This window comes from Schistocerca cancellata, chromosome 2 (assembly GCF_023864275.1).
Source record: "Schistocerca cancellata isolate TAMUIC-IGC-003103 chromosome 2, iqSchCanc2.1, whole genome shotgun sequence".
In the NCBI taxonomy this organism is placed as follows: domain Eukaryota; kingdom Metazoa; phylum Arthropoda; class Insecta; order Orthoptera; family Acrididae; genus Schistocerca; species Schistocerca cancellata.
Genome location: NC_064627.1, coordinates 74694073 through 74721716, shown reverse-complemented (window position 1 = coordinate 74721716; position 27644 = coordinate 74694073). Strand labels below are relative to the sequence as shown.

The 27644-nt window shown below is 38.2% G+C and overlaps 2 protein-coding genes across 4 annotated transcripts in view; one reads left to right on the top strand and one right to left on the bottom strand.

The window, feature by feature from the left end:
- Positions 1-27644, top strand: part of LOC126161346 (alpha-ketoglutarate-dependent dioxygenase alkB homolog 7, mitochondrial) — a 229287-nt gene that overhangs the window by 157471 nt on the left and 44172 nt on the right. The gene's annotated exons all lie outside the window — the stretch shown is intronic.
- Positions 5106-11058, bottom strand: LOC126161347 (uncharacterized). The gene is made up of 3 exons (XM_049917115.1): positions 10877-11058; positions 10477-10630; positions 5106-5264 (listed from the first exon to the last, which is right to left on the bottom strand). The coding sequence occupies exons 1-3, from the start codon at positions 10971-10973 to the stop codon at positions 5114-5116; spliced, it is 402 nt and encodes a 133-aa protein (XP_049773072.1). The 5' UTR covers positions 10974-11058; the 3' UTR covers positions 5106-5113.

Here is a 27644-nt window from a genome sequence, read left to right as displayed (position 1 = left end):
CAACACTAACTGCTTGGTTGCAGTTGAATAAGGTGTATTAGCCCAATCCTTTCATTTCTTTTGAAAGAGATATACACCTACTGTAATATTTATTCACGACACCTCTTTCTGAAAGTTAAGATTTTTCACCCCCCTATAAACAATTTCTGATCTGCCTGTTATAAGAATGGGCTGAGTTTCTATTGGAATCTTCTACAAACAGAGGGTATACACACACACACACACATAATAAATCTAAATTCCACAATTAGAGAATTCTTTATTTTTTATTCAGTTTCACCTTAATTGTATGTGACAATACATCTGAGCACAGTAACAATGATAATTACATATCCAGGCATTTCAACAATTATTGAGCAGTTCAGCATATTACCCAGCACAAGGCAACACATTTCTATAAAGAGCACAAAGCCCTTCAACATATAACTACATTGCTTACTTCTGTATAACAGATAACAATCGTGTAAAAGTGTGATGCTACAGATGCAGTTCAAGGAAAATAGCATAAAAAGGTGTGCACAAAGCAATCACATGGCTGAAAGGAACAGTTAATGATAAGTGTCATACCAGAACAAACAGCAGACAAATGAACAGTCTACACTGGTTATCACAGCACATTTGGACAGTCTCACCCACATGTTTGTTAATTATTTGATTTTTGCATGGAATAAACAAACTCATGTTTTATGGAGTACAGCGAAAAAGAACTGAAGATGTTTTGCATGTTTGGTACTTCACTTTCCTTTTAGAGTTTTCAGTAACGCAATGACAAGTCATTGGATTAGGCTGTAGGCAGCCACTGATTTTCATTGTCACCCATGTCCTATAACAACACCAATTTGATAACAATTGAGCTTTCACAGTGTCTTAATACTAACATAATTCCTTCCTCAGCATGTACAATTCTTTTTCAGATCTGCAAAGCAAATCCATGGCTGAAAAAGTCAGACCAGATCACATTAAAACTACATGTCTTACTCCTTGGACCATTTTTATTCCTGTATAAGAAGCAACTAAAAGAATTACAAATGATTACAATGCTCTGCAAAATTAGATCAATGAGTGGAAGAGAATTAACAGGTGACTATTTCCAACCTTGTGCAGATGTAGATGGAGAGGTACAGCTACTCCTCTTGTGCTACCAGAATAGATGGCAAATTGAACTACTAAGTATGGAACAGTATGCCTGCTTGATGTGACGAAGCCACAAAGTAGGGCATTCCACTGTTCTTTATAACAGTGAAAGCAAAAGCGTGCTATTTAGAGGTAGGACTTTTATCTTCAGGTAGAAGACACAAGATAATTTTGTAAAGCACTAAATATTTTTACAAGGAATAGAATACAGACATAAATCCAGCATACTGGGTTACCAATTTCTCAGAGTTCGACATAAATGCAACTTAAGGAGTACTTCCCTGCTTTAAAGTGTATCTATGTTTATTTCACAGGGAGGTTGGTTAGTTTAATAGATAAAAGGACACCACACATGTGCCCACAAAAGTGCTGCAGGCCCCCTGGGGGAGGGGGGGGGGGGGCTGGCTGGCTTGAAGGATGTGGTTATGAAAACATGCGAAAGAACAAGAAAGACATAATTGTTAAACTGTGGAGGGCAGTTAATTTAGGAAAAACGAGAATTCATAGTGTTTTTGAAGGGAAGTAGTCTGTATTACATTACTTTGAAAAACTGTGGGATCCAGGGCATTATAGATGGGTAAAAGCTTTTAAGTACACAGACATGTTTGCCAGTATAAGCACAACAAATGGTGCTGAAGAAATGAACAGGTTGGTGAAATACTCACACCTTCAGCAAAGTACAAATGTAACATTAACAGGTTTTATTACAGTTTTAGTTCATAGTTACCTCCCAGATCTTATCGAAAAGCATTTTAAATTAAATTCTGTTGATTTTAGTGCAGTATCAGTAATGATGGTAACTATAGGATTGTTTCATGTAAAATGTGCAGGAACTGAAGACTCATTGTATGGTAAACTTTGAAAAACCTGATCTTGTCCAGATTATCGAAAGTTCAACTATCCAGGCAAGAACTTCTGTGCCATTTTCCATTTCTCAGAATGGGTATTTCACAAATTGGCACATAAAGCAGTTACAGTACAAAATCTAGCACTAAAACACATGGCTTACAGGATACCAGCAGAAATCACAAAAGAAGCAGCACATTCCTGAAAGATCAAGAGGGGGTATATGATCTGGTCTGCTTCTCAATAAGTTAAAAAAAAAGTTTCATTTCTGTTGATAATTATAACATTTATATTTTTCCAGTCACTAGCACTTTTTCTATTGATTAAAGCCCTGTGGATTCTTCATTAACTCCATACCTGTAACAATACAGAGATTTCAATTAGATTAGTTAAAAACAGTTGCTTAAGCAGCATACAAACAATACAACAGCAACAATGCAAGCACTGAGGTAGAGATGTGTGTGAAAACTTTCAAGCGTCAGCTACAGCGAACATGTTAAGATATAGGCTATCTTTAATGCCACAATTTTACTCACTAAAGCTGCCAGATCACAATAGGCTGGAAGTATTTGCAAATAACATCAACAGTAACTACTTATACACAAAATTGAGGTAAATATTTTTAAAGCTGCATTTACTCTGTTACACCTAGTCAACATGCAACATCAATATCTATGTACAATTTGCTTGCAATTCTTTTGCCAGTGACAGACAATTCAAACGATTTTTCACATACTGTGTGTGTAATTGAATTTACTCACGTTATCATATAGCTCCATATTGGTGTGTTCTGAAGTAGAAGCATCACAGAACATTCAGACACTTTGCACTCCAGTTTGTGGTTCTTTGTACCTTATTGAACAGCTCTGCACAGATTACAGTAAGTGGAACGCACTCTGAATACTTACACCTACTGCTAACAATGAAAGTTGTAATAAATGATCACCAGTAAAATCCGTATAATAGGAAAAAAAAGTACCCTCTACAGTTTAATCTTTTAACACAAGGCTCATGCCAAATCTACATTATACATAATGTCAAAAGATTTATTATGTTTAAAGCAAAGCCAACAGCCTTGGCCGAGTGGATACACCGGTTCCCCTCATATCACTGAAGTTATGCACCACTGGGTGTGGACAGCACTTGGATGGGCGACCATTCGGTGCCTCACATTCTGTTGGCTTTTCAGATTGCACAAGTATATTTCTGTCACTTTTAAGTTGATGCCACTGCTAATGGAAGGCCATTGTCTGTAGGGTTTGATGACTCTACATCATGTTGCAAGGTTGTCAGGTGTTCAACCATTTTATTAGCTGTTTCATTACTGCAATTGCATGTCAGATTTATCAAATTCTTACACACTTCTCTTGCCCGTTGATGCACTGCTGAATTACCATTTGATGTTTCAGGAATGTGCTGTTCATTTGTTTCATGACTTTGGCTGGTATCCTGCAAGTCATTTGTTTCAGCGCTGGTTTCTATACTGCAACTGCTTCGCGAGCCAAACCCATATGTTTCATCCAAGCAAATCAATGGACTAGTCCTATAAAACTCAATTTGTGAAATCCCCATTCTGAGAAATGGAAAATGGCACAGAAGTGCTTGCAAGGATACTTGAACTTTTGGAAATCTGGACAAGAGCAATCAGGTTTTTCAAAGTTTACCGTGTAATGAGAGCCTTTGTTTCCTGCACATTTTACATGAAACAATCCCGTAGTTACCATTGTTACCGATTCTGCACTAAAATCAACTTTCACTGATTCATATTGCTTCATTACATGCCTTGTGAAGTCGGGTGTCTTCCTATGCAGGAATACAGGGATCATCTTATTGTATGACTTAATGGCAGAATTTAATTTACAATACTTTTCAATGAGGCTAGGGAGGTAACTATGGACTAAAACTGTAATAACACCTGTTAATGTTGTATCTGTACCTTGACGAAGGTGTGAATATTTCACCAACCTATTCATTGCTTCAGCACCATTTGTTGTGTTTATATTGGCAAACATGCCTTTGTGCTCAAAAGCTTTCACCCATCTACGATGCACCGGAACCCATTGTTTCTCAAATTATTTTAATGCAGACTCCTTGTCTTCAAAAACATGATGATTTTTCATTTTTCTAAATTATCTTTGTACTGTGGCAAGGAGGATGATGATGCCACTCTTCTCCACTGATTAACTATTATCACTCTGTCTTCTTGTTCTTTCACATGTTTACATAACCACCTGTTCCAAGCTTGTTCCTTGTGAAATGAACATACACTTTAGAGCAGGGAAATACTGCCTGAATAGCATTTATCTCGGATTCTGAGAAATCAGTTACCCAGTATGCAGGACTCATGTCCACGTTCCACTCCTTGAAAATATTTAATGCTTCACAAATGGATTGTGTGTCTTCTACCTGAACAACAACAACAAAAAAAAACTACTACTAAATAGCACACATTTGCTTTCACTGTTATGAAAAACAATGGAATGTCATACGTAGTGGTTTTATATGTCGCATCAAGCAAGCATACTGTCCCATACTTTCTTAATAGTTCCACTTGCCACGCAGTATGGTAGCAAAAGAGTAGTGGCTGTACCTCTCCATCTACCTCTGCACAAGGTCTAAAATAGATATTGCCACCTGACAACTCTTTCTTCCACTCACTAACTTTCATCTGCAGAGCATCCTGATCAATTGTTGTCTTTTTCATTTTCAATATAGCATTATACATATGATTATAAATCGTTTTATCTGAGGGATAAAACATTACATTGTCACGATCTGGCATGGTGGTTGCATTGAAATTTGTGTTGACAAAATTGTCAAGATGTAATTTGATTACCGTTACCGATCTTGTTCCTTCTTTAACAACATTTCCTATTTCATTTGCTAGCATAGGGTGTATTTCTGCAGTAACTTTGACTCTTTCTGTACTGTGTGTGTGAGCCTACTGGTGAAGCAACCACATGAAATCTAAGAAAGCTTGTGGGCTGATTTGGGGACACCAAAGCCTCTCTCAAGCTTTCCAAAACCTATAACACAATAGACTTAATTATAGCAGATAAGTACTAATGGTCTCAAACTGAATGTAGACAACCACTGATTAAAAAAATATATTCAAGTATGTTAAAGTTTAAACTCACCTTTTTCTTAATAGTAGGATGAGCCCCCTCTGGCTCAATTGAATATCCAGGATACACCCGGATACATTTAACAGAGAATGTAGCTGGCAACCACTTTTCTTTGTGGCCATAACACAAAGTCTCTTCCTGGGGTTCATATGGTCAGCCCTGAAGTAAAAAACAAAAATTAATTTAAAAAACAACATTTTATTGATTCTGATAAATGTGGCTTAAATGTTTCTTCCTCCTTACAGTGCTTTCAAAAATAAATGTTCCAGTGTAAAAAAACAAAAAAACCATCTACACATTTAGAAATGACTGGTCTAGGACTTAGCTACAAACTGCGTGAATAAAACTACACAAAAAGAATTTTAAGTTAATTGGCAAAAAATGTAATTGACTCCAGCATAACAACTAAGGATGAATCTACACTTGCCTCCTTGATGAAACCAATAAAAACAGCAACTCAAAGGTACAAAAAAGCCTACTCAAACAGACTGCTGCTAATCATGGAAGGTATTAAGACATGTTTAGCATAGAACATTCATGCAGGATACGTGCTCAGATAGTTAGCTTGCAATGCATTGCTTCCACAATACAATTAAGGGGTACGGCCACTAACGTTTTGGCTAGCACTAAGGTATTACCTAAAATCATTCCACCCACTTTGACCTGTGGTGTCACCAAGATGACACGATACCCTTACTTCAACTGTGTATGGCTCAAGTGAATCTCTCGATACCATGAACCCAAATCCAACTCCAAAACCAGATATTACAAATTTTACTTTACTTTTATTGCATCTAAAATGAAGTCCACAGCACCAAACACCAACACAGACATTGTTATGTCGGTTAGTAAAACCTTTACTTATCCTATCTAAAATGAACTCCAAAGATCAACAAACCAAAACTCAATCACATAACTAATATCAAAAAGTTAACAGAATCAATGATGCTAAAGCAATACCTGTAGTACCTGCCACCCACAATCCAACATTACCAAACACTATCACGAAAACCCAAGAAATTCTTAAAATCCGGCATAATCACCAATTTTTATATATACGAGGGTGGATCAAAAAGTAAGTTGCACTTCCACATTATGGCCATTTATTAGACCACATATACAAATGCTACACGGCTATGACACACTCAACTACACCATCAAATGACTAATAAAATACATAAGCAACTCTGAAACAAACATCCAACAAGTGTGCACCATCAAATACTGTAACATGCCAGCTACAAACATAATCCAGCTCAAAAGCTCTGCATCACCATGACATTAAGTGACAGTTACACCATTAATCAATGCACTTGGGCGTAATCCCAACTTTTGGTTGACCTCACTCAAAAGTTAACCACACAGGCCAGCATCTGCTGTGAACTAAGAGAACATCTCAAAGTGAAGCTCTACCAAAATCAACCACAAAAGTACATTAGCTTGGACCTCAAATTATCAGATTCATAAGATTATTTCAGCAACGCATCCAACACAAGGCAAAGACAGACTAAATAAACACACAACTACTTTTCCACTGTGGAGGAAATCCACAGGCTTAAAGAAGCCAGGGCCATATTTACTAAAGGGGTGTCTAGACAGAACATATGATTCCTTATATTTAACCAACAGGCCTAAACATTAACTTGAGACTAGATTTAACCAGCTACAACTTAACAGGAAAAAATAATGCCATAATGTGAGTCAGCATATTATCAAATGAAGAAAACGGTAATAAACTTTTGTAAGAGATGTTAGCTAAAACAAGACCTATATATTACAGTAATTTTGAAGAATCCATGCACGGGGCTACATATTGATACTCTTGCCAAGGTCACACTTTATCATCAGTGTTTTCAGTTTTTAAAAAATCACACAAGGTAGGGTACTCTCCACTTACATCCTAACTTCTCCCATGAAAAATTTTTGTTCCCTCTCCTTAAAAATTAAAAACAATCTGCGACATTGGCTGAATTATTGATATGTAGTCCCACACATGAATTCTTCAAAATTACCTATATTACTGAAGTAATTACACAGTTGAGTAGCCTACTATTTAAATTTCTATGCAAATTACAAAAGTGTTTAGGTAATTAACAACAACACTTGCATCATTAAGGGATTATGGGATATCGATGTAGTGACTGCCACGGAGCCGGATATAAACATTAGACCTTGAACGTATTACGTAAATGAAAAAGGCTAAAATGTGGTGACAGACTGATCTGTAGCGCAGCTCAAGGTTTAGGTTCGGTTGGGAGGCAACAGTTTGGTTGTGAGCTGGCGAAGCCAGCGAATGTGAAACCTCAATAAAGGTTGTGGTAATGAAATTGACCAGTTTCCCACGCCACGACATTCACCAGTTCAATATATATCGTTATCACGAGATCGCAACATTGATATCCCACAATCCCTTAATGATGCAAACATTGTTGTTAATTACCAGTGTTTAATATTGTTAATTCACCTGTTTTGAAATATGGTACATTTAATTAAACACAATATATTGACAGTGATAAGAGCAAGTCAAAAATATCACTGTATTGTGGTGACATCTTAAGAATATTTGTTTGTTTTGTAGTACACTTTGATTTCATCCATTATATAAAAAAAAGATTATTTTATAACAGACAATATTTAATAATAGGACTACCCACAAAAATCAGCGGGTCAACAGAAGCGTCCGATCTTACCCGTCGGCTTTGACCCGTGACGTAAGCGTGTTGTGGTGTGTGACGTCATTACGGCGCGGAGTTTGATTTGCGATTGTGGCGTGTTTGTAGATGTCTTGTTTTTGTTTGTCGTGCTCTCTGGTGGTGTGTTCATGGTTTTCGTTTGTTTCGTGTGGTGGGGTCAGTTTTCTGTTGCTCAGGTGTTGGATTTGAAGCGGAATTTCTATTAGTGAGTTAATGGTTAATTTAATGCTCATTGCTGTACGTCGGGTGAGTTTGTTATTGAGTGTATTTGGTTGTGGTTTTTTGTTCAGGAATGGATATGAAAGACCGCCTTAACAGTGTTCGGTTGAGGGCGATGATGGGGGAGACAGCTTTAGAGCTGATTAAATTTCTTCAGCTATTTGGCTTAATTGCCGAGGTCGTGAAGTGCGGTGTGTGCCGTGAACCTATGAAATTGGTTAAAGTTCCGGACTCTCGGACCAGGGACGGATACATGTGGTGTTGCCGGAAAGATGGCGTATGGCGTTCTGTAAGGCGTGGTACCTGGTTCGAGAAGTCTAGATTGGCCATGCGTGAGATTGTGCTTATTACGTATTATTTTTGTTATAGTTGCGGGCAGAGTTTTTGCGCGTTTGAGACTGGTGTGAGTGAGAGGACTGTTTTAGACTGGTATTCCTTTTGTCGTGAGGTGTGTTCCGAATTTATTAAGTACAGGGGTAAGTTGGGTGGGCATGGGGTGGTTGTGGAGGTGGATGAGTCGCAGTTTGGTAAAAGGAAGTATGGGAGGGGGAAGTCTGTGGCTGGTCTTTGGGTGTGGGGGGCTGTTGTTCAGGGGGGTGGGGGTACTGAATGTGTTTTTAGGGTTGTGGAGGGGAGGTCGAAGCCTGAATTAGTGGGGTTAATTGAGGAGTATGTAGAGCCGGGGTCCACAGTAGTTTCAGATGCGTTTTCTTCATATAGGGGGTTGGGTGAGAGGGGATTTAATCATTTAGTAGTGAACCACAGTCTAGAGTTTAAGAATTATGATACTGGGGCTTGCACTAACACAATTGAGGGGATGTGGGGAGCGGTTAAGTCAGTTCTTGGGAGGGGGAAGAGGCGCTCTTCCAACCTTCAGTCTCATTTAGATGAGTACTGTTGGCGGAAGAGTGTCCCAGAGGGCTATTGCATTCTTCGGGTTTTTTTAAGGGCTGTGGGTAAAATGTATAGACCGAAAGTGGTTAGTTAGGGTGGGCTGGGTAGGTGGGTGGGTGGTTTATTTTGTTGTATAGTGTTTGTGTGTTGTATTTTGGAGTTGTGGGGGAGGGGGTTGACGTTTGGGTGGGTTGGGTTTTTATTTTAGTTCAGTATTTTTTCGTTGGTGTGTGTGTGTGTGTGTTTTTGTATGTGTGTGTGTGTGTGTGTGTGTGTGTGTGCGTGCGTGCGTGTGTGCATTTGTGTGTGATTGTGGTGGCCAATCTAGTTTGTGGAGCTGGAACTTTTTTGAGGTAAGTTCCGTTTTTTTTTTTTTGTTATTTATGTATGTTTTGTGTATTGGGTATAGGTTGGAAACATCCGATCTCACGCGTCGGCTTTGACCCGTGACGTAAGGGACCTACACATTGATCTGTAGCGTAGCCCTGAATACGAGGTTAGGTTGGGAGTTTTTTTTTGGAATGCGGCCGCGGCAGCGGCCGCCTATGATTCGAAAATATTGATTTGACACTAATGAACATGTATACGTAATATAAAGCAATTTGATGAACATATTGATCTGTAGCGTAGCCCACTTGAGGTTAGGTTGGGAGTTTTTTTTTTGGAATGCGGCCGCGGCAGCGGCCGCCTATGATTCGAAAATATTGATTTGACACTAATGAACATGTATACGTAATATGAAGCAATTTGATGAACATATTGATCTGTAGCGTAGCCCACTTGAGGTTAGGTTGGGAGTTTTTTTTTGGAATGCGGCCGCGGCAGCGGCCGCCTATGATTCGAAAATATTGATTTGACACTAATGAAGCCTGTGGGGGGATGGGGGGGCACTGCAGACTCCCCCCACCGCATAACGACACATGATGATCAAATTTTGAAAAAAAATGAAAAATTTTTTCCGTACCTGCTAAACTGCATAAGTGCCGATGTATGTAGGTGTAAGGGAAGCTTTCGTTTCTTAGTTTTCTATTGGGGGATGTGATCGGTAGGTTCTGTTGAGCTATATAGGTTAAGGGAAGTGTCCGATTATGGATAGGAATGTGTTTTTTGGTATTTGGTCAGTTTTGTGATGTTGATTTATTTCGTTGTTTTGCGTGGTTTTGAATGGCGGTCGGTGGCTACATTTCTGTATATTTAGTTTCTCCGCACCCAAAAACCCCTAATTTCCCACGCTTGTCCCGTTACAGTCATTAGGCTTTTTGTGAAACTTGTGTATTTCAGTGTTTACAATACGTATGCGATGTTTTTATATCCGCCATATTGGAATTGTTTATAGTCGTTTCCGCGGTATTTGTGACGTCATGGGTCAAAGCCGACGGGTAAGATCGGACGCTTCTGTATTTCCAAATCAGCTTCCAGCATAATTGCAATCTTAACTCTTGCAACCTAATAATGCAAGATAATAAATGCTGATGGTATGCATACTTTTCTTAGTTTGTACTATAAGCTATCGGTTAACAGGGTCTACTACTAGGCAGATGAAACATAGCATGATGTTACAAACCAGATGATCTGGAACAGGAACCTCTTTCTTTTCTTTGTAGTACTTCGGGCCAAGAATACATTCCCGATGACTTCCATTTTCCACTGAGAAAGGATATTTGAAAAATCGGATATCCACGCTCCCACTCTTAAGTCTGAAGAAAAATTTTGGACAACCTGCAAAATCAGAAATAAATTGTTTCTAAATAAGTGGCTGGAAAACTGGACAAAACTATGAATATTTAGTTCATTATGGGTAACTAATTAGATTATCTTCTTAAAGAAGAAAACATTAAGTATTCAATTTGCGTGTTTTCATGACCACATGGTACGATATGGGAACAATAAACTATTTTAACCATATTTCTAAATTGTAGCACAGTTCACCAAAACTAAAATAAAATGAGACACTTATTCACTTACTCCTTGACGCATCTGAAGATTTTGGCTGCTGAGTGTTTCTTCTCGCCGAGTACTCTTTCAGCTTTTCTCTCATTAGTCTCTCGAATGCTGAACACATAATTAGAGACGACCAAACGAAAAAACAACGCACAGGACACAAACACGGTACAATAACGTAGAGCACAGCGCTACCCTGTCACAACCTCTCGAAAGTTGACAAACGTCGAATAGTCGATATACGGTTTCTATCGTTTTCGATGTAGCATGTATACGTCAGAATGACGTCACATCGTATCCAACTCCGGTGAACTTAGCATACTCCGCACCCTATTGGGTTTGACTAATGGCGTCAGAAGTTACCAGAGATGATGTATTGCACAGATTTAACAGCAAAGACACATTTTAAGCAACAAAGGAAAGCAGGACAAAGAAAACAGATGAAATATTTCGAAAATAATGTTAAGTATATCGCTCCTTTGAGTCCTAGTATCCTATTCTCCAGTTGACCTAGATATCTCAACTGAACAACGGTGTACTAGTGCAAAAAGAAGAAAGAAAAGGGACAGAAGTAATGTTAACATGGAATACCTCAGTTGACATATTAGTCTAGGTTAACTGCTGTACGGGATACAAACTTAATGTATGATGACTTTTTCGCGTTTGCTAGCACTAGTATCCTATTCTTCAGTTGACCAATGTAGATCAACTAAAGAACGGGATCTACCACTAGCATCCTCTTCTTCAGCTGAAACTAGTACTAGCGAAGGAGAAAACACAGACATACGTAAAATTTATATCTCATACTTCAGCTGACCTACGTAGGACAACTGAAGCATAGGATACTAGTGCTAGCCCAGGCGAAAAATAGCGATGTACATAAGATGTGTATCCTGTACTTCAGTTGACCTAAATAGTTCTATACCAACAAACGAAAGCTGTATTTCCTAAGAAAATTTCAAAAAGCACAAACCAAAATGATGGTAGTAGGCAGTGGCTCACTAAGGGAATAAAAAGTTAATGTAGAAAAAAGAGATTGCTTTATGTTTCACTCAGAAATTCTGATAAACCTCAGGAAAATGAACACTACAGATTGTACTGTAACATCCTAAGGAATGCTATTAAAAAATCCAAGAGTATGTTTATCAAATCTGAAATTAACAGATGAAAAAATAAAATAAAAACAGTCTGGAAGGTGGTAAAAAGGGAGACAGGAAAAGTTTCAGACGATGCAGACAGTATCCAAGTGTGTCACAATGGAAGCATGGTAGATGAAAGGAAAAATAGTTTCCAATATCTTCAACAATCATTTTCTGACAGCAGCACATCAAATTGGATGCAAAGGGTCTATGGATGAAGCCATGAACCTTCTTCAAAAAGCAGTGCAGAGAAAAATTATCCTGATGTATGTGCCCTACATCACAGCAAATGAGATTGAGAAGGTGATATGCCAAATGAGAAACAAAAATTCCACTGGTGTGGACAATATATGTATCAAAGTACTGAAACGTTGCCACAAATATGTTCTTAAAGTTCTGTCACATATTTAATGAATCTCTAAATCGAGGTACTGTCCCTAATAGACTAAAATTTGCAGTTGCTAAGCCACTCTTCAAAAAGGGTGATAAAGCAGAAGTTTCTAACTACCGCCGAATTTCATTGTTAACAAGTCTTTCAAAAATCCTTGAGAAACTTATGTACAATAGAATCAAGGCTCACCTTAATAAATATAACATCCTTAATAAAAATCAGTTTGGATTCCAAAAGGGTGTTTCAACTGAACAAGCCATTTTCTCAGTTGTCAGCCAACTCCTTGAATCAATAAACAAGAAAATGTAACCAGTTGGAATCTTTAGTGATCTGTTAAAAGCATTTGACTGTGTAGATCACAAGATTCTATTAAGGAAGGCTGAGCATTATGGCTTAAAAGATAAAGCAGGGAACTGACTTTGAGTGTATCTAGACAACAGAAATCAGAATGTAGTATTGAATAATTGTGCAAAGGCACCTGCCACCTCTGATTGGTGTACATTAAAATGTGGAGTGCTGCAGGGCTCTGTGCTTGGTCCCTTACTTTTCTTAATCTTTTTAAATGACCTCCCATGGTGTGTGACCCAAGAAGAACACTTCACCCTATTTGCAAATTACACAACCATTATGTCTGACAAGGTACCCAACTGCAGTCTAGAGAACACTGCGACCACTATATTCCAATAAGTTCTAGATTGGTTCACTTCAAATGGTCTGTCCCTCAATGTTAATAAGACTCATTTCATTCAGTTTCAAACAGTAAACAAAAAATTGGAAAATGTTGAAATCAAATGTGGAGACAAAGACATAGTGAAAGTTGTATCTTCCAGATTTCAGGGTTTACATTTTGCTAATAAACTAAACCGGTCTGTCCATATCACTGACCTATGCAAAAGACTGAATTCAGCAGCATTTGCCATTCGCTCAATTGCATCTGTTTGTGACATGGAAACAATCAAAACTGCATATGTTGGTTATTTCCATTCATTTATGACATACGGCATCATATTCTGGTGAAATTATCCACAAGAAAAAAAAGTCTTTGTTGCACAGAAGAGAGTTATCAGGATTATGAGTAGAGTGCATCCTAGATCATCTTGCAGAAATTTATTCAAACAGCTGGGGATCCTCACCATGCCTTGTCAGTACATCTTGTCATTAATGTGCTTCCTGAACAAAAATTATGTAATTTACAAAATGAAAAGTGCATACCATGATCACATTACAAGAAGAAAACATGATCTTCACAAAGATTTAAAAAATCTCAGCATGGTACAGAAAGGAGTTCATTATTCAAGTATAAAAGTGTTCAATAAACTTCCTGTCCATTTCAAATCAGTCACTGGGGATCTTACTAAATCCAAAACAGAGCTAAAACTTTATCTTTTGGATAATTCTTTCTATTCTTTACAGGAATTCTTTAACAATGTGTGATACTTCTTGAATTTGTGTTTAATTTCATACATTTATAACAGAACTGATTATGTAGTTTAGCATATCAGTTGTTGGCAGAATATTTTTAGATGAATTACTTTAAATTTGTTTATGTAATCATCTATATCATTAATGCACTATTATTTATGCAATAACCTATGTCATTACTGTATCATTATCTGTGTTGTTATCTGAATTTTTGTGTGTAATTGTTTGACATATGGATATCCTTTCTCTTGTATCTGCTTATGTATGTTAAATTGGTTGCCTCATGATCATCTACATGTGGCTATTACTGTAAAAACCTGACACATTCTACATACTAGCGATATATTCGTGTCAAGGATCCAAGGAACTCGAAAATAAATAAATAATAAATAAATAAATAACAGAAAATCAAAAGATCAAAATAGTGCAGAATGAAAAACATTCCTTCAAAAATATCTCAAACTGACTAAGAATGAAAATAAGTAATGAATGAATTTGAACAAACAAATGGTTCAAATTAATATAAGCAACAAAAATCGTACAAAATATCTAGTGCTGTCTTTTAAAAATACATTCATTTATTTCAGTTTACAATGATGGCGCCTCGGCATAGCAAGTAATCAGTTTATTACCTATGGCTCGAAAATAAAGACGTTGATATCAATGAGTAAATCATGACGATATTGGTAAAAGCCGACAGCTTGTATCCTATTCTTCAGTTGGCCCGAATTGCTCAGTATATTTCACCTGATGACATGTAAAAACGATAATTACCGCACTGATATTAGGAGTTTCGGAGAAATCGGGTATTCTGGACACTAGTATATGTGTAATAGCAATAAGAAAAATTGTTTTCTTTTTAAAGTCAGTACTTGATTTCAGATATAAAGGAGAAAAACTGTAACTGCCAACTTCACTCCGCACAGTGCGTGATGACAGAAACTGTGCAGGAAGTTGGTTTCAGTGTAATGATGTCATGTGCAGTATATTGTTATCTATAGTCTATGATTACACTGGTCAACAGTGATTTTGTTACCAATTAATTGGCAGTGAAATGGGGTAACTTTATGGCCTTGAATTCGAATGTGTCACTCGTTTTGCTAGATTCTATCTATTTACTGTGGTAACGTACAGTATGTAGATAAACAAACGAATAGAAATTCAAAATATAAGATACGTTGTATACACAGTCAAATGAAAATGAGAAAAACATATGAAGTGGATGACAAAAATGGAGTTTCATTGTTGATTCAGCATGTGATAAAAGAAGAAAGGAAAAAACAACCAGTCTTTTAAAAACATAACAATTAGCATATGGAAAAACTCCGCCTCTATGATATTCTCTTGTGTTCATCGTCAGGACAGTCACGCTGAAGATATCAGCAGTAGTCTGCCATCATGTGCTTGTCCCATCTACCTTGATATCGTTCTTCCATCACCTTAAAATCTTGATGAAATTTGTCACCTTCTTCCTCGATGTAGTCACCAAGATTGTCCAGTAATCTGCAAGATGGCTGTGGAGGTAGTGAATCTTAATGCTCATGTACCCCTTAGCTTTTAAAGTTTCTGACATGTTTCGCACCAGTTCCTCATCATTATGTGCTTTGTGGCTACCCAAGAAATTGTTGACAACAGAGACAAAACTGCTACAGGCAGATGCTTCAATGCAATTCATAACTGGTTGGCCCACTAGATGATGCTGCCATAGGTCAAACGGATGCCAACTGCGTTTTTTTTTTTTTTAAATAGGAACCCCCATTTTTAATTACATATTTGTGTAGTACGTATGGAAATATGAATGTTACAGTTGGACCACTTTTATCGGTTTGTGATAGATGGCGCTGTAATAGTCACAAATGTATAAGTACATGGTATCACGTAACATTTCGCCAGTGTGGACAGTATTTCCTTCGTGATACGTTACCCGTGTTAAAATGGACAATTTACCAATTGCGGAAAAGTCGATATCGTGTTGATGTATGACTATTGTGATCAAAATGCCCAACGAGCGTGTGCTATATATGCTGCTTGGTATCCTGGACGACATCATCCAAGTGTCTGGACCTTTGGCCGGATAGTTACGTTATTTAAGGAAACAGGAAGTGTTCAGCCACATGTAAAACGTCGTCAACCACAACCTGCAACAAATGATGATTCCCAAGTAGGTGTTTAGCTGCTGACGCAGCTAATCCGCACATCAGTAGCAGACAAACTGCGCGAGAATCGGGAATCTCAAAAACGTCGGTGTTGAGAATGCTACATCAACATCAATTGCACCCGTACCATATTTCTATGCGCCAGGAATTGCATGGCAACGACTTTGAACATTTTCTGCCACTGGGCACAAGAGAAATTACGGGACAATGACAGATTTTTTGCACACCTTCTATTTAGCGACGAAGCTTCAGTCACCAACAGCGGTAACGTAAACCGGCATAATATGCACTATTGGGCAACGGAAAATCCACGATGGCTGCGACAAGTGGAACATCAGCGACCTTGGTGGGTTAATGTATGATGCAGCGTTATGGGAGGAAGCATAATTGGCCTCCATTTTATCGATCGCAATCTAAATGGTGCAGTGTATGCTGATTTACTACGTAACGTTCTACCAACATTACTGCAAGATGTTTCACTGCATGACAGAATGTCGATGTACTTTCAACGTGATGGATGCCCAGCACATAGCTTGCGTTCGGTTGAAGCGGTATTGAATAGCATATTTCATGACAGGTGGATTGATCGTCGAAGCACCATACCATGGCCCGCACGTTTACCGGATCTGACGTCCGCGGATTTCTTTCTGTGGGGAAAGTTGAAGGATATTTGCTATCGTGATCCACCAACAACGCCTGACAACATGAGGCAGCGCATTATCAATGCATGTGCGAACATTACGGAAGGCGAACTACTCGCTGTTGAGAGGAATGTTGTTACACGTATTGCCAAATGCATTGTGGTTGACGGACATAATTTTGAGCATTTATTGCATTAATGTGGTATTTACAGGTAATCACGCTGTAACAGCATCGTTCTCAGAAATGATAAGTTCACAATGGTACATGTATCACATTGGAGCAACCGAAATAAAATGTTCAAACGTACCTATGTTCTGTATCTTAATTTAAAAAACCTAGCTGTTACCAACTGTTCATCTAAAATTGTGAGCCATATGTTTGTGACTATTACAGTGCCATCTATGACAAAGCAAAAAAAGTGGTCCAACTAAAACATTGATATTTCTTTATGTACTACACGAACATGTAATTAAAAATGGGGGCTCCTATTTTAAAAAAACGCCATTGATATCCGTTTGACCTATGGCAGTGCCATCTAGTGGGCCAACCATAGCGCCATCTTGTTTCCCCCTTCAAGGTAGACAAGTTTCGTTCTTTGTAGTTTTTTCGTTTGGCGCTAATTTCGTGAGATATTTGGTTCGGTCACGATCAATGGACCACCCTATATATATATCTGTGTGTGTGCGTGTGTGTGTGTGTCCAATGCTTTCACAAAATGCTTCATTAGACCAAGCTCGATATGAAGTGGTGGAAGAACGATTTAGTCCTTTTCAACTAATGGTTGTTCTAGAATATTATCTGCTCCTGCAGAAAAGCTACCTCTTGATGACATGAACCTGTTTCACAGTGATCATGCTTTGCTCTGCTGTCCCACATGTAGATAAAGCAAGAGAATTTTGTGTATCCACTTTGCTGTCCAAGCAAAAACTTTACCATTTTTAAATCAACACGGGTAGGCCATTTGTGTTGACTATAACGAAGTTTCTGGAGAATCATCTGGATACTTTTGTATTCTTCATGAAGTTTCATCTAGTGATCAGTTGGAATGGATGCATAGCAGCTATCATTATGCAACAACACACATTATAGGCTTCTGGTTGAGTAGTCGATAAAAAGCCTGTAGTCTTGAGGTTGATATTTTGGTAGTTCCACTTTTATTAGTAAACCAGGGATGTCACTGTCGTATACAAGTGCATCATCTTCAGTGGAGTATGGAAGTAGATCTTCTTCTCTTGTCCAGTAAGCTGTGATATTAATTCCTGGTTGTAGACAATTCTTCTCATTTAGTCTAGATGCCAAGAGTTCAGAAGACTGTTTAGAAAGATTGTGGTCTCTTTTAAAATCGTTAAGCTCTTCCTGACTCAAGAGCTGATGTCTTCTGGAACTTTCTTCGTATTCAGATTCACTACTACTTGTGTTCAAGTCCTGTAAATCATCACCTGAAGGAAGTAGTTTTGCAAAGTGGTGAACACTGGTACAGGAATGTCATCGGTATTTGGCACAGATCGCTTTCCTGATTCTAAATGGGGATATTTCCACTTATGCTTCTTGTAGCTATTGAAGCCTTTTACATTGACAATGCAAAAATAAAAATCATTGTGGTGGGTTTTTGGCTCTCGCCACACCCTTGGCACTCCAAAGTTTAAACCCCTTCGTTTACCATTAGTTCACAGTCATAAATAGTTGACACAGTTTTTGCAAACTTTAGGAGGAGCCCAATGTTTATCTTGGTCTCCCAGTTTAATCCTAAAATAAGCAAGACAGGCCTGTTTCACAAAGTCAGTGATGTTCTTCCATTGTTCTTGCAGAGTATATTCTCCACAAATATAGCAGAGTACATCAGGAGAGTGGAAACAACCTTTATGCAAAGAACTTGTGTATCTATGAAAAGAATAAAACAAAATAAAAATTATATTTTGCAAAAATATGTTATTATAGATTGGATTAGATTAGATTTACTTTCATTCCAATTGACCCATAGTGAGTAGGTCCTCCAGGACGTAGAACATGTCAGAAAAACATCAATACATGACAAATATTTACAACTCAAACAAATAAGCTAATTTTCCATTCCACAGGTCCCAAGTGGAATGATCGTCATTTTTAATGAACACTATGTGAAAGAATCATTTTACAAATACTAATGCACTGAATTGAAAATAAAAATGTTTTTTTATTTATTTATAATGTAATAAATGTGTAATACTACTATAATACTTATTTACAATGAACACATTACTGCACAAAATGGTGCAGAAGTTAGATTTTACTTACACACACACACACACACACACACACACACACACACACACACACACACAAACACACCTACATACATACACACTTATTTACAATGAACACATAACTGCACTGAAATTGTGCAGAAGTTATATTGTACTTATATATATACACACACAAATCAATTGGTTCTACTGAGAAATTCATCAATGGAGTAGAAGGAGTTGGCCACCAATAAATCCTTTAGGCTTCTCTTAAACTGAATTTCATTGGTTGTTAAGCTTTTTATGGCTGCTGGCAAGTTATTGAAAATGTGTGTTCCTGAATAATGCACACCTTTTTGTACAAGACTAAGTGATTTTAAGTGCTTTAAATACAATATGGTGGAACTAATGAGACAATATATATTACAATATTATCTATAACTTATATTTAACTAACAGTAAAGTAATAACTAATCGTGACATACCTTTTTCATGATACAGTGAACGAGAAATTCGTCATTATCAAAAACTTTTAACAGTTATCACACAGATCGCATCCTCTCACACGCTTGATCGACTGCCGCTCTGAGCACATACAAGACATAATGTTAGCGACAGCCCAGGAATCGCCAGCGACAGCCCCCAACATGGAACAAGTCCCACCCATTCAACCCCTCCACACCTATCCCTTATGCTAACCGGAACCATGGAGATAAAACTCCATGACCGGAACAATCGAGGATAAAGACTGTGGTCCCTGCCATGTGCGCATATTGCATGGTCTTTGGCTGTCATCACTGCGCAGTTGTGCACGGTCTTTGGTAATCGTCACTGTGTGGGGCATCTGTTTTTATTAAGTTAACTTTACTGCAAGAGCATTTATTTATTGCTCGCTTTTTTTAGTGATTTTCAAAGTCACCGTTTGCTTGTCTGCCATGTTTTACAGCGTGAGCGTTTGTTCGTCGCCTTTTTCAGTGAGTTGCAGTGAGAGTATTTGCTTTTTCCTCCCCTGTTTGTAGTCCACGTTTTTTACCGCAGTTACTTGTACTAGCAGTGTTGTGTAGTTAAAATTATTTTAAATAAGTGCATTTAAGTGTGAATTTTGTGGAAACGAATATAATTACCTGAAGACTTTGAGGCGGCATATTTACAAAGTGCAACCACAGCAGCTAAACGAAATAGTACCTCATGTTACATATTGAACCTTCATGTTCCTACCAATGCTATAAAAGCGAGAAGAGTTACTTGCAAAAGAAGTTTAAACCGCCATCAACAAAATATTCATGGCATAATGCAGCAGGAGAAGAGGTTGAAGTGTGTGATGTGTACATTTGAAGCTGAGTCTAAGGTGCCTTGATAACTATGTGCTGAAGACGATTTAGACTTAAATCATTTGAATCTTATATCACAAGAACTTGAGAGCATAGCTGCAGACATTGCTATAGGATATGGCATGATGATCTGTTTTGTTTTTAGAAAATGGCTTCCTCTGTGGCACAAGTTTTCTCTTGTGACTGCTTTCTGGGCTAGTGAAAGAACTGCTGTTATGGGTTCAAGCAGTATCTACTATTACCATCGACGATGTCACCATTTTTTGGCTAGGCAACATTCCAACAGCATTCAAATAATTTTTTCTTCTCATCTGATAGTGCTTCTTGGGCACTGGAGTTAGCATTTACAGTTTCTCAGTCTAAAGTTGCAACCCTCTCATTAATCACAGATACATCTCCAGCATTGTTAAGACGTGCTTCTGATAGATCATAATTTTGTAATGGGTTATCACCTCTGCCCCCCCCCCCCCCCCGCCCATGAACCATGGACCATGCCGTTGGTGGGGAGACGCGCGTGCCTCAGCAATACAGATAGCCATGCTGTAGGTGCAATAACAATGGAGTGGTATCTGTTGAGAGGCTAGACAAATGTGTGGTTCCTGAAGAGGGGTAGCAGCCTTTTCAGTAGTTGCAGGGGCAACAGTCTGGATGATTGACTGATCTGGCCTTGTAACACTAACCAAAATGGCCCTGCTGTGCTGATACTGCGATGGCTGAAAGCAAGGGGAAACTACAGCCATAATTTTTCCAGGAGGCATGCAGCTTTACTGTATGGTTAAATGATGATGGCGTCCTCTTGGGTAAAATATTCCAGAGGTAAAATAGTCCAACATTTGGATCTCCGGGCAGGGACTACTCAAGAGGGCATTGTTATGAGGAGAAAGAAAACTGGCGTTCTACGGATCAGAGCGTGCAATGTCAGATCTCTTAATTGGGCAGGTAGGTTAGAAAATTTAAAAAGGGAAATGGATAAGTTAAAGTTAGATGTAGTGGGAATTAGTGAAGTTCGGTGGCAGGACGAACAAGACTTTTGGTCAGGTGAATACAGGGTTATAAATACAAAATAAAATAGGGGTAGTGCAGCTTGTGGTCTTGCAGTAGCATTCTTCCTTCCCAAGCATGGGGTCCCAGGTTCGATTCCCAGCGGGGTCAGGGATTTTCCTTGCCTTCAGATGACTGGGTGCTATGTTGTCTTCATCATCATCCTACATCCCCATTACGGACAGAGGAAGGGAATGGCAAACCACCTCCACTAGGACCTTGCCTAGTCGGCGGTTTGGGTCTCCTGCATCGTTCCCTACACTCCTTGGAGTATGGGACTTCATCATCATCATCAATGCAGGAGTAGATTTAATAATTAATAGGAAAATAGGAATGAGGGTAAGCTACTACAAACAGCATAGTGAACGCATTATTGTGGCCAAGATAGACATGCAGCCCACACCCACCACAGTAGTGTTTATATGCCAACTAGCTCTGCAGATGAGATTGATGAAATGTATAATGAGATAAAGAAATTATTCAGACAGTGAAAGGGGACAAAAATTTAAAAGTCATGGGTGACTGGAGCTCGACAGTAGGAAAAAGAAGAGAAGGAAACGTAGTAGATGAATATGGATTGGGTGTAAGGATTGAAAGAGGAAGCCGTCTGATAGAATTTTGCACAGAGCATAATTTAATCATAGTTGACACTTGGTTCAAGGTTCATATAAGAAGCCTGGAGATACTTGAAGGTCTCAGATAGTTTATATAATGGTAACACAGACATTCAGGAACCAGATTTTAAATTGTAAGACATTTAAGGGGCAGATGTAGACTCTGACCACAATCTATTGGTTATGAACTGTAGATTAAAACTGAAGAAACTGCAAAAAGGTGGGAATTTGAGGAGATGAGACCTGTATAAGCAGAATGGGGGAAAGAAATACAGTAGAAGAAGAGTGGGTAGCTTTGAGAGACGAAATAGTGAATGTAGCAGAGTATCAAGTAGGTAAAAAGACGAGGGGTAATAGAAATCCTTGGGTAACAGAAGAGATATTGAATTTAATTGATGAAAGGAGAAAATATAAAAATGCAGTAAATGAAGCAGGCAAAAAGGGATACAAACGTATCTAAAATGATATCGACAGGAAGTGCAGAATGACTAAGCAGGTATGGCTAGAGGACAAATGTAAGGATGTAAAAGCGCATATCACTAGGAGTAAGATAGATACTGCTTACAGGAAAATTAAAGAGACCTTTGGAGAAAAGAGAACATCTTGCATGAATATCAAGAGCTCAGATGGAAACCCAGTTCTAAGCAAAGAAGCGAAAGCAGAAAGGTGGAAGGAGTGCATAGAGGGTCTATACAAGGGCGATGTTCTTGAGGACAAGACTATAGAAATGGAAAAGAATGTAGATGAAGATGAAATGGGAGATACGATACTGCGTGAAGAGTTTGACAGAGCACTGAAAGACCTAAGTCGAAACAAGGCCCCAGGAGTAGACAACATTCCATTAGAACTACTGACAGCCTTTGGAGAGCCAGGCCCAACAAAATTTTAGCATCTAGTGAGCAAGATGTATGAGACAGGCGAAATACCCACGGACTTCAAGAAGTATATAATAATTCCAATCACAAAGAAAGCAGGTGTTGACAGATGTGAAAATCACCGAACTATCAGTTTAATAAGTCACAGCTGCAAAATACTAATGCGAATTCCTTACAGACGAATGGAAAAACTGGTAGAAGCTGACCTCGGCGAAGATCAGTTTGGATTTCGTGGAAATGTTGGAACACGTGAGGCAATAATGACCCTACAACTTATCTTATAAAATAGATTAAGGAAAGGCAAACCTACGTTTCTAGCATTTGTATTCTGAGAGAAAGCTTTTGACAATGTTGAGTGGAAAACTCTCTTTCAAATTCTGAAGGTGGGGTAAAATACAGGGAGCGAAAGGCTATTTGCAGTTTGTACAGAAACCAGATGGCAGTTATAAGAGTCGAGGGTCATGAAAGGGGAGCAGTGGTTGGGAAGGGAATGAGACAGGGTTGTAGCCTACCCCGATGTTATTCAATCTGTATATTGAGCAAGCAGTAAAGGAAACAAAAGCAAAATTCGGAGTAGGAATTAAAATCCATTGAGAAGTAATAAAAACTTTGATTTTCGCCAGTGACATTGTAATTCTGTCAGAGACAGCAAAGAACCTGGAAGAGCAGCTGAACAGAATGGACAGTGTCTTGAAAGGTGGATATAAGATGACCATTAACAAAAGCAAAACGAGGATAATGGATTGTAGTCGAATTAAATCGGGTGATGCTGCGGGAATTAGATTAGGAAATGGGACGCTTAAATTAGTAAATGAGTTTTGCTATTTGGAGAGCAAAATAACTGATGATGGTCGAAGTAGAGAGGATTTAAAATGTAGACTGGCAATTGCAAGGAAAGCGTTTCTGAAGAAGAGAAATTTGTTAACATCGAGTATAGATTTAAGTGTCAAGAAGTCGTTTCTGAAAGTATTTGTATGGAGTGTAACCATGTATGGAAGTGAAACGTGGACGATAAATAGTTTAGACAAGAAGAGAATTGAAGCTTTCGAAATGTGATGCTTCAGAAGAATGCTGAAGCTTAGATGGGTAAATCACATAACTAATGAGGAGGTATTGAATAGAATTGGAGAGAAGAGAAATTTGTGGCACAACTTTACTTCAAGAAGGGATCGGTTGGTAGGGCATATTCTGAGGCATCAAGGGATGAACAGTTTAGTATTGGAGGGCAGCGTGGAGGGTAAAAATCGTAGAGGGAGACCAACAGATGAATACACTAAACAGAATCAGAAGTATGTAGGTTGCAGTAGGTACTGGGAGATGAAGAACCTTGCACAGGATAGGGTAGCATGAAGAGGTGCATCAAACCAGTCTCTGGACTGAAGACCACAACAACAACAACAACACCTGTGCTCTCCTTCTCCATTTGGCAAACAATATGAACGTTAACTTTTCTCCAACTCGGGATCTTTGTCTTTCGTGGGCAAGTGCTCTACCAACTGAGCTTCCCAAGCACAACTCACGACACAAAATTCAAAGGTCCCGAGTTCGAGTCTCGGTGTGGCACACAGTTTCAATCTGCCAGAAAGTTTCATAACAGCACACACTCCGCTGCAGAGTGAAAATATCATTCTGTATTATGAATGTTGTTACACACATTTAATACTGTAATCAATTCATGTGCAAGAATACCAGATAATGCATACTTCATATTTACTGCACACTAATCTACACTTACAGTAGACATTATTGTCTTTCACAAGATAAACTTCAAATATTCTTGAAGCAAGTACTTACCAACCACTGTCTACATTAATAATGAAGTTGTCCATTAAAATAGACTTCTGAATAATGCGGGCATTTTCTACTTCACTAGTTATCATTCCTTTCATTATCATAATAAGCGTTCAAACAGGTTCACTGTTACAAACGTCAATGCAGATATAACTTTGTCCAGTCATTTGACTTGCTTTGCAATACCACATACATATTTCAAAGCCTTGTGCATACTCTCCAGGTGCATGTTTGTGTTGAGTGCAGATTGCATCCTGTGACAATCTGCCCAACACTTTGCATTTTGTTCATAGTTTTTTCTTGGAATAATGATCAAATTCGGGTGTATATGGATCTTTACAGAGCTTCAGGAGTGCTTTTTGCAGCGATTTTTCAAACATAGCAACTTCTCTTATCTGCATTTATAACTTAACAAGCTTGAACATCTCATTTCCGTTGTCCTTGTGCAGAATTTTACTCTTGGTGTTGTTCCACTATGCTCTATTCACATGCCAGGTACAGAAAAGTCTCATTTTAAGAGCATCTGTTATTCTGTTCCAAGCAGTACTGTAGGACTGCGACAGATCTGACACGAATACCTTGTGACAAAACTGTCCAACCTGTGACTATGTATAGCTGAAAAATACAGCCAAGATATCACAGTCATCTCTGTCAGAAATGAGTAAAGTGCATGGAAATTCACCCAGTACTGAAAAGAAATGTCGTGTGGCTAGGGCCTCCCGTCGGGTAGACTGGACGCTGGGTGCAAGACTTTTTAGACTTGCCCATCGATAGGGATGAGATGATGACGTTGAAGACAACACAACATCCAGTCCCTGATTGGAGAAAATATCCTACCTGCCTGAGAATCGAACCCAGGCCCCTTTGTATGGATGGCATTCCGTCATGCTGACCACTCAGCTATTGAGTCAGACTTCCAGAACTAGTACCATGGTAAATTCAAAATAATAGCCATGTAGACTGAGAGTCCTATCAACACAAATAAAATCTTTTCTGTATTTTTTGCTAGTAATTCACCATGTGCACTATTAATTATTACTAACATGAAATCTGCACTTTTCAATTCCAGGTGCAGGTAACATGAAAACTTTGCTTCTTAATTCCATGTACAGGTTACAATGGCTAATGAAAGCATTATGTATCGATTATCGCTTTCCTTAGCTTTGTACACCTAAGCTTTGATGGTAATTGCATCATTCATGTGTAACTAAATATGAAGCCATATTATAAGAAGCTGCAACGTTATGCAAGCCCAGCAGCATTGAGAGATGCAATCTATTCAAATTTGAATCCTGCATTGTTGGTCATATTTTGCCAAGAACAATGGGAAACAGGCGTCCTACAGCAAAGTGTGCAGCAATGCTATCTGGTTCTTGGGGTTTCAGATTATGATTTTTAAGTTTAGATCATGTCCAACATGATGTAGCCTGCAAGTATTGTGGTTTAATTGCATGTTGTACAGTTTCAATAAAACTAGTTATCAATGTAACAAGCGGTTTTATTTAAACACTGCTTTTCCCGGATAATGATCGTTATTTTATTAAAGAAATCTCCACCAGGGAATGTGTGGCAGTGTTGTCTGTCTAGCAGTGTAAATGACACAAAGTTGCAGATCGTTTATCGAATTTAATGCTACTGTTATTCGAGGTGGCAGCACTTTTCTTTAGGCAAAACGTACAGTTTTTTCTCACAAAACCACTCGCACACAACACTAATGTATTTTTCCTGTCAAAATATTTCATAAATGTTGTTACGAAATAACCAGACTTCATACATTTATAAGAATTTATATTACATAAGATGCCATTTGCACACTATTTAAAGATTATTCACAATCCAAGTCGAATTTATTTCCTTGAAGTGGGTTCTGGGCTACTAATACACAATTATTATCGCAGTTATGACCAACAACATTTATGTCTGTATAGAAAATCAATTTAAAACTGCCACTGCAATATTTCACTAAGTTGGCGGCTAACATAAGACAATCACCTATCGAATCTGGTTCAGGCGTTGTTTTGTTCTCAACAAATAATGTATGTTAAATCTTTTCTGTACCTTAACTATGTGCATTAACATTTAAAAGTATTTCTCCATGTTAAGCTTTCATTATTCAGCATTTTACCAATAATTCGCGTTGTTGATCAATAGAACTAACAGTTGTGCTCCATTGTAGCTGAACAGAAAACTTAACATTAAATAGGGCGAGAATCATATTAAAATAAAAATTGAAACACAGATATTGATTTCAATGACACCGAAACTCTATTTTTCAAATATTGCGTAACACCTCAGTGCTACAAGACATCAACCCCCTCCAATCGTTGCAGCAGTTCGAACAAGAAGAAGGATTCTAGAAGAATCATAGATAACAAAAGATGAAGATTTGTATTATCTTTTTCTGTGAGTATTGTCTGAAATATAATTTTCACAGGAAATAAAATTATGTGAATGACAATAACTCCACACACAATATAGTTCTGAATAAAATATAGTTATGGATATTACATTGCCCCTTTGGTTGAGAAAAAAAATTGGTTTACATATTGTATTTTTTTTATCAGACCACCGTATCCACGTATGTTATTGTTCACTTTCACATGATTAAAATATTTTTTTCATCACGCAAATATTCAGATATAACGTTGAGTAATGCATGACACAGTTAGTGTTGACTCGACTGAGTAAATGGCTTCAGTAACTGTACAATCTTGGAATATGCGGCGGAGTCTTCCCAGATTAACTTATTTCCCCCCCCCCCCCCCCACATCCACATTTTGTTTCACTGGATTCTGAAAACATGAAAATTTATATTTCTATTTAGTCACATCAGAGGCCAAGAGAGTCTTTTACGGAGGTTTAATGTGAAAATTAAAAGTTTATGTAACTCAAATAACAAATTTCATATAACGATTCCCCGACGACGTGGCGTAGCCGCCTCCATGTCGAGCCTCTGGGTTGCAGGAAGATAGAGACCACTGCTGAAACATCCCCGACTGCATGGACGGAGCGCGGGATCATCCTGGTATGGATCTGTTGCTGTCTGGAAGTACTACTGGAGCAGGTCCTGCTTCTCTCTTTCCACATCCCTCTCGTACAAGGTGGGTATATGAAATGTCGAAAAGAGGGGTAAGAGTAACAAGATGATTATTATATTTATCCAGTGAA

Coding starts and splice junctions, on each gene's coding strand:
- LOC126161347 (XM_049917115.1), bottom strand. CDS start 10,973: ATGTGTTCAGCATTCGAGAGACTAATGAGAGAAAAGCTGAAAGAGTAC. Junction 10,631..10,876: donor ATCTTCAGATGCGTCAAGGA/GTAAGTGAATAA, acceptor CTGATTTTGCAG/GTTGTCCAAAATTTTTCTTC. Junction 5,265..10,476: donor GTTCCTGTTCCAGATCATCT/GGTTTGTAACAT, acceptor TTTTTACTTCAG/GGCTGACCATATGAACCCCA.